The sequence below is a fragment of the Pan paniscus genome, chromosome 19, assembly GCF_029289425.2.
Source record: "Pan paniscus chromosome 19, NHGRI_mPanPan1-v2.0_pri, whole genome shotgun sequence".
NCBI lineage: Eukaryota > Metazoa > Chordata > Mammalia > Primates > Hominidae > Pan > Pan paniscus.
This window is the reverse complement of record NC_073268.2, coordinates 23,887,238-23,895,057: the sequence shown is the minus strand read 5'-3', so window position 1 is coordinate 23,895,057 and position 7,820 is coordinate 23,887,238. Positions and strand designations below refer to the sequence as shown.

The 7,820-nt window shown below is 42.7% G+C and overlaps 2 protein-coding genes across 2 annotated transcripts; both read right to left on the bottom strand.

Moving 5' to 3' along the window:
• Positions 1-206: 206 nt before the first annotated feature.
• On the bottom strand, positions 207-1,081 carry LOC100987889 (keratin-associated protein 2-1). The gene has a single exon (XM_003831397.5). The coding sequence runs from the start codon at positions 1,015-1,017 to the stop codon at positions 631-633; it is 387 nt and encodes a 128-aa protein (XP_003831445.1). The 5' UTR covers positions 1,018-1,081; the 3' UTR covers positions 207-630.
• A 4,988-nt stretch (positions 1,082-6,069) lies between these two features.
• On the bottom strand, positions 6,070-6,869 carry LOC100987545 (keratin-associated protein 2-1). The gene has a single exon (XM_008956746.7). The coding sequence runs from the start codon at positions 6,797-6,799 to the stop codon at positions 6,413-6,415; it is 387 nt and encodes a 128-aa protein (XP_008954994.2). The 5' UTR covers positions 6,800-6,869; the 3' UTR covers positions 6,070-6,412.
• Positions 6,870-7,820: the final 951 nt, after the last annotated feature.

The window sequence follows — 7,820 nt, the reverse complement described above, 5'->3', positions numbered from 1 at the left end:
CGAAATATGAAGGTGAATCACGAGATGATCAGATTTATTTGAAATGCTATTAAAATTATAGACCTTCCACCTGAGTTGTTCCTATTCTAAAGCTCAAAAATGGCCCTTAGAAAATCTCTCCTTTCGTTCTTCTGATTCTGCATGCTGTAGTGTAAGCTAAATATGAGCTTTTGAAGAGCAATAAACAATAAATAAAAAGAAATGTGTTTGCTTCCCCAGAAATATAATTTTATTTCTTTTTACAGTGTAAAAATACAGCATACAAGTAGTATTATCCTGGAAGAAAAAAATCTCATCTGAGAACCTCGAAACAGTAGAAAAAAGGGTGATGAGTCAGTGGGACAGAGTTCTATTCAAGAGGAGCTTTGATTTTTATTTACTCGTTTTTTTTTTCAAGCCAGGAATTCGAATGATGAAAGCTGGAATTTTTCTCAAGATTGTCAGAGAGGGCCAGGATTAGCTGCATAATTATGTGGGGAAATAGATAGGATGTTATTGTTGAATTCGTGCTTGAGGATCAGCTAGGCTGCAAAGGTGGAGTCTCTCATCTGATCCAGAAGGGGTAGAAGAGTCTGCACAAGCTTCTGTGCACCTGGGAATGTTTCGTGCGTTGAGGGGAGAGGTGGTGGCTCAGCAGGAGGAGGTCCTGCAGGTGGTGCTGCAAGGGGTCGGCTGGCCGCAGGGGGGCCGGCAGCAGGGGGACTGCACAGACACAGGCTGGCAGCAGGTGGTGGCCCAGCAGCAGGGCCTGCACACCACAGCCGTGCACGACGAGGGGCAGCAGGTGATGGGGCGGCAGCAGCCTTCCTGCAGGGAGCAGGGGTCGCAGCACACCGGGCGGCGGCAGGGCTCGCAGATGGGGCGCGTGCAGCGGGGCACGCAGGTCACGGGGCGGCACACGGTGGTCTGGCAGGTCACGGGGCGGCAGCAGCAGGGGTCGCGGCAGCAGCAGGGCTGGCAGCAGCCTCCCCCATAGCTCAGGGAGGAGAAGGTGGAGCCGCAGCAGGAGCCGGTCATGGTGGTGTCTGAGGCTGGTGTGGGTTGGGCTGTTGAGAGGAGCTGGGTGTTCTCAGGTGTGAATGTCCTCGTTCCATTCTGGGCCCTTTATATACCCTAGCTGGATGCTGATGACCCCCAGGACATGAGGTCATTTCCTGGAGTTGTAGCTGCCCGTTGAAATGAGAACTCTGGATTTAACTGCTGAGGCAGCGATCCCTAAATCACTAAAGAATGCTTTGTTTTCTACCTGTCTGCTTTTTCCCTAGAACGGAATACCTGGTCATGTGTATCATCAGAACAATTGCTCATCTATCAGCTAGTCTTTCCAGGCCATGCCATGTGAGAAGGTGCAAGTTTGAAGAATCCAGCCACCATCACACTTTCCTCTTGTTCGCTGCCATCCGTGACTTAAGCATGGGACTGGAATGTTCATGAGTCACAGGCTGGGTTTCTGATTGGCATTGAGATCAAGCAAGAATTTCTAAAAAACCAAAATGGCTCATAAGAGCAGATGTGTATTGATTCTGCTATGGAAAGAATGGCCCAGTGTTTAATGACACACTGCCTAACCTTGTTTATAAGAAAATCATCACCAAAGCTGCTAGACTGATTTTATTTTAGTAATCTGAGTTGGTTTATAACTCATTAACACTTATGAGACACTTATTATGTAGATGGTACTGTACTATTTGGGGGTGGAGAGGGAAAGGAAAGAAAAATAGCTTTCAAATAGTTTCCTATCACATAGTAATCACAAATTTTAGTAAGGCAAGACAAAGATAAATCAAGCAATTAAAGGGAAAGAACTTTTCTGGGAACAACAAGGTCAAACTAAATGGGGATTTCATTCATTCTGTGCCTTTCTGAATGCCCTTCCCTGATTATTGTCCCAGAAATAAAATTGAAATTGGGCTATTTCTTGCTTTCTTGCTTTGATATATGCACTTTGTATTACATACTTAAAAATCTATGGACAATATCTACAAAGGAATCAATTATCTTTCTGTCACAGCTTCTTTAGTTTGTTGGCTGAGGGTTTTGTTTGCTTATGAGGTGGGAAGGTGGCATTATGAAAAAGACAAGGGGAATTAGTTGAGCTGGTGACCAATAAAATAGCTTTGTCTTTTCCAGCCATAGCGAAGACGAATAGGAATACAGAAAATAAATTTAGAGTTGGAAGGTAGATTAAAGATAACATTGTCCAAGGAATGCTGATGGTCTTCAGTGCAAATTTACCTCTGAGGTGTGTTTTGTTTTGTTTTCTCTTTTTAAAAATACACCCTTTGGTCTATCATATCCCTGATCTTTGAAGGCCTTTGAGTCTATGATCCATCATAGTCCATCACAGTTTTTGGAAGACCAGATTTACAAAATGAATTCCTCCAAAGTCATACGGATCAAAGAGTGGCAAATATTTAGCAATACCACAGGTCTTCTGTGGAGTAGAAACACTGGTGATGTCTCCCAGTCTTTTTCCAACTCGGAGTCACTCAAAATAGATAACATGTAGCAGTAGTTATTAAAAAGTTTTATTCCCTTTAGTGAAATAAAATAAGTACTCACTTGATACATGGTTTAGCATTCTGTTCTTTGTTTTGGAATGTATACAGAGATGCCAAACTGAAAAGAGAAATATGTCTGTAAATCCACTGCTTTTGTTAACAAAAGAACACAGTACTAAGAAATACTGTTTTCTAAAATTATAGGCTGTTAGAAACCTTGCTCTTCCAAGCCACATCAGTAAGAAGGAAACATTCCACTCTTGCCTAGACAGGATCTAAGTCATTTGGACAGAGAAGCAACCTCAGTACCCAACCCAGGTACAGAATTTCAGACAAGTGACTTGCAGACACAACATTCCCCATTTGTCTCAACTATGCAGTTTCCAGTGAAAGAGGACCATAAGTCTGTTTCACAGCTCAGGTCTGGTGTTAATTATTTTTTATACACAGCCCTGTTTTTCTTGAGCCTGTGAAAACACTACGTCACGTAGTTTTACCCCAACATTCCTCAACATTTTGTAATAACATTTCTCCTCCTTTGTTTGGGAGGATGCCCCATGGTCCTCAGCCATGTGGTCTCCCTTGCTGTAGCACATTAATAGTCCTAAGCTATTGGACAAGAGGTGTATCCCTGGTCTTTACCACATGGACTTTTTAAGTCATGTTATTCAAGTTCCACACATTCTTCAAGTGCATAATCACTAGGATGGAAACAAGTAAATCTGAAGCACAGTGAAAATAACTTGTGAGATTTTTGTAGTTGGATAGATAAAGAATGTAGTGTTGGTGACCTCTTGTGATGGTGGGCCATGCCCTCTTCTTAATAGTTTTATGAATTATATTTCGTTAGGAACTAGTCTGGAAGCCACTAGATGTTAGGAAAATTATTAAAATTCTAAAATTAGAATATACATTCCTTAAGGACTTCGTTCTCAGAAATAATCTTAAAAATATCCTCCAATCATAAGAGTCAGGGATGGGATGGGGAATATTGACGGGCACAGGGCAGGAGGAAAATGGAGAAGATAAAGAAGGATTCCAGTCCTTTCTCCACCTCTTTGCAGTTGTCTAACTTAGAGTAAATGACTTACCCTTAGCCAGGTTTCCTCATCTGTAAAATGGGCAGAGTCTTCGGCGCCTGGTGTTCTTCAGAGGCTGGCTTATCATAAAATCCATGCAAACATGGAAGACAGAGAAAGGGATATAATTAATTAGATATAATTAGAAAAGAAAATAGTTTAGTTGTGAGAGACAGAAAAACTAAATGATCAGGGGACTGGTGGAATTTGTTGCTAGAATTTTTTTAAAAATTTCATCTGAGTTTTTTAGATATTCATTTGCCTGAAGTCAGGGAAGGCAAAGTAATCTTTTGAGGTCTATTACAGCTTTGAGTTGTTTAATTCCCTTGGAAGGTTCAATGTGAAAGAAAGAGTCGAACCATCAGATACTTACATGTTGCTCAATCCTTCTTTTACCTGATGCTGCACTCCTATTCATAAATCCTATAATCTAGGACTCATTCCTGTGGACTTGTAAAATGAATTTTTAAAGATTATTTTCATTCTGAGACAGCCTTAATCTGATGCCAAGTTGTTGTGGGTTTTTTTTTGCCTTCTTCATTATATTTATTAGAAAATCTATTCCTACTGGTAGATGTGGACTATCCTGAAAAAAAAATTACAATTTAAGTTTGGTTAGTAAAGCCCTCCCCTGAATTTGTTCCCATTCCCAATGAGTTGATATGCAGTAGATAGCACATCTTTTGAGCCTGTTCGATACAGTGATGTCCAAATGCACCACAAGGAATATAAATGAATGTTACTGGGCATTTAACTATGTGCCAGGCATCTTGCATACATAAAAAGTTATAATTGTTATTTAACTTCCCTGTCAATCTACATTGGTAAATGTTGCTTTTCCCATTTTGCGGATGAGAAAACTCGAGAGTCAGAGAGGTTAAGTTACACTAATGCCAAAATTTTTGCTTTAAATAATTATCTACCTTTTAAAATTCTTGTGGTAAAGACAATTTCCTTTTATTTTGACAACTAAACAAACAGAAATTAAGTACCGGCTACGTATTAAACGTTGAGCTCAGTATTGGAAGCCAAAAACAAACTGTGGTCCCCTCCTTGGAGGCAAAAAAACATATAATCTCAATACAATGCCTTATGGGGAGGGAGGTAAGCTATTGGAACTTGCTGAGAGCTCCTAACCTGTGTGTGTGTGTGTGTGTGTGTGTGCATTTGCACATGTGTTTGTGTGATACAGGGGTTGGGACAGGACTACTGGAGAAGACTGAATTGAATCTTGGAAATGAATCAGAGTTAAGTAGGTGATGACGGTGAAGAGAGAGTGTGTAAAAGAACAGATAAGTGAAAGAACATGAGGAAAAGCAAAACATTTGGAACTGCAAATGTTTAATAACTATAAGGTCAGTGTTGCTTGAAGTGAATCTTAGTTGGGAGCAGTGAGACATGGATCTGTAGAGATGGGCAAAGGACAGGCAGCAGACCACCTGATGTGCACACACTTCCTAGCCACGTGGGTAATCTGAGGACTAGCCTAGCTCTCCTGTAACATCTTCAAATACCAAATACTTGTACCAGGAATCCTAGTGCCTGTCTCTGTTCCTCTTCTGTCTTTCTCATCATCTCCATCATCTTCCTCTTCACTCTTCCTCCTATTCATTGCCTTGCCTCCCCTCTTCACTTTTTATTCATTCCTTATCTCTTACTTTTTGTCTCTCTTTTTTTGTTGTCATTTTATTCCACCTATGACAAACTCAAGATACTGTTTTTTTTGCACATTCATTTACATTCACTTCTCTGCCAAACCGATTCTTCTGATTACAGTTTAGCAGGTGCTGTTTCATACTTATTATTATATTACATTTTTTCTTCACTTTGGGTGTCTTCATTGTGGCTTGTCCTGGTGACTATTCTTGGAAGGCTTCCAGGCCATGCTTGTTAAGCCCTCAAGGAGCTCAAATCCTGGTCTTCCTCTGAAGTAATGGTCCTGAAATTCTAATGACTTACATGGAAGTGATAGAAAATAAACGGCCTTGGGCCCCACTCCCAGAGATTTTGATTCATTAGGTTTGGTTTGGGGCCTAAGAATGTGCATTTTAATAGGTAATTGCAAGAGATTCTATTGTGTATGATGCATGGGCCACACTTTGAAAAATGCTACGCTAGGAACTGTGGTAAGAAGATGAGATGCGCTGTGCTGGTCAGTTTACTACCAGTGGTCATTCTGGGCTTGGCATATGCTATTCCCACTTCTACCCCTCTTCATGAACATTGTCTTTCCTTTTGTCTATTCCATTAGACCATAAGCTTCTTGGATACAAGGCATGTAGCTTGTTCATCACTAATCAGGGAGCACCTGTCAACTGGAGGTCCCTTGATAAACAATTCCTGAATGACTGAATAGATGAGATTTCTATGGATAAGGTTTTGCTTAGGTTGAGCTTTAGTTCCCTTGTGCAGGTTCCAAAATCTTGCTTATCTGTGTACGCTAATAAACATGCACTAACAAACAAATCAGGGAGCAGGGCAGTCTGCTATGCCAGGAAAAATTAGTTTATTGACAACAGTGAGCAACACATTGCAAAAGATGATGGTGACAGTTTGAGCAGTAAAAACCATCAGGTTGTAGAATGTGTTTGCAAAGTCCACCCCAGGAATTCTTAAAGGTCGATTTACTATCCATAATGACTAAGGCTGATGTAGACACCTGAAAATGTGGGTGAGGGTGGTAATGGACGTCTGCTTACACCAGGCTGTATCCAGATGGTAAAAATCACTATTGTCACCTTGTGAAAAAAAATCTATTTTTCTTTTAACTTTTTAAAAACACCAGATAGATGTTTAGGCTTCAGTGTATTGCTCTGTGGGGGCATTGGGGTCTCAGCAGGAGGAGGTCCTGCAGGTGGTGCTGCAAGGGGTCGGCTGGCCGCAGGGGGGCCGGCAGCAGGGGGACTGCACAGACACAGGCTGGCAGCAGGTGGTGGCCCAGCAGCAGGGCCTGCACACCACAGCCGTGCACGACGAGGGGCAGCAGGTGATGGGGCGGCAGCAGCCTTCCTGCAGGGAGCAGGGGTCGCAGCACACCGGGCGGCGGCAGGGCTCGCAGATGGGGCGCGTGCAGCGGGGCACGCAGGTCACGGGGCGGCACACGGTGGTCTGGCAGGTCACGGGGCGGCAGCAGCAGGGGTCGCGGCAGCAGCAGGGCTGGCAGCAGCCTCCCCCATAGCTCAGGGAGGAGAAGGTGGAGCCGCAGCAGGAGCCGGTCATGGTGGTGTCTGAGGCTGGTGTGGGTTGGGCTGTTGAGAGGAGCTGGGTGTTCTCAGGTGTGAATGTCCTCCTCCCCCTCTGGGCCCTTTATATACCCTGGCTGGGAGCTGATGACCCTTCAACATATGATCATTTTCTTGTGCATCTTCTGGCCAATTAAGTGAAGATTTAGCATTGACTAATGGTATTTTGGTCACTCTTCACCTCATACATATTCATGTACATACACGACAAATATTCACTCATTTTCTTGTATTGTTTAACCTCACTAAATTTAAACATTGGATTCACTTCTGATTAATTTTCCTTTGAAATATTCCTAACCCATAAGAGAGAAAAGAATGTGTTTTCTAAATTAGTGTCTAATCGCTCTGCCCTTTGGCGCTAAAATTAGCATGTTATTCCTTGTCTTCAAAGGCTCCCATCACCGGCACCCAAGCAGTGACTTGCCTTATTAATGCACATGGGCATGATGGTAGCAGGTTAATTGCATCATCCTAGTGCAGACCAGTAGTCATCTGCTTCACAGATAGCTCCTTCCGTGACTCACTTAAAGATAGGCTTGTGGTTTTTCATGTGAGCAGGGACCACACGAAATGCGGATCCCTGGCCACTGGTGTGGTCACTCTCCCCTGACTAGGACCTGGGCTTTCCTGCCTTGGTTTTGATGTGTCATCATTCACCTGGAATGCCCTCCTCATCCTTCCAATCCAAACTCAACTTCTACCTTGATTGTAAAACCCTCTTCAAGGATCCATTGCAATTATTATATTTGTAATTTGTTTGGAATTAGTCGTTGCATCTGTAGAGTCTGGGAAGGGATTGCAGAGAATATGTAGGCCTATGCCCTCACTCTACAGCTGAGGTCCTGAGAGTGTACCAAGGTCACACAATGAGGTCACCATATGAGGTCTGAGATCCAGGTCTCCTCAGTCTGCAGTAAGTAGCCTCTACTATGAGTTTTATGCTCATTGGATTCAGTAAACCATGGTCTTTAGACAGGAAAGAAAACATATATTAA

Excerpts from the sequence above, each read along its gene's own strand:
- LOC100987545 (XM_008956746.7), bottom strand. The coding sequence starts at position 6,799 with ATGACCGGCTCCTGCTGCGGCTCCACCTTCTCCTCCCTGAGCTATGGG.
- LOC100987889 (XM_003831397.5), bottom strand. The coding sequence starts at position 1,017 with ATGACCGGCTCCTGCTGCGGCTCCACCTTCTCCTCCCTGAGCTATGGG.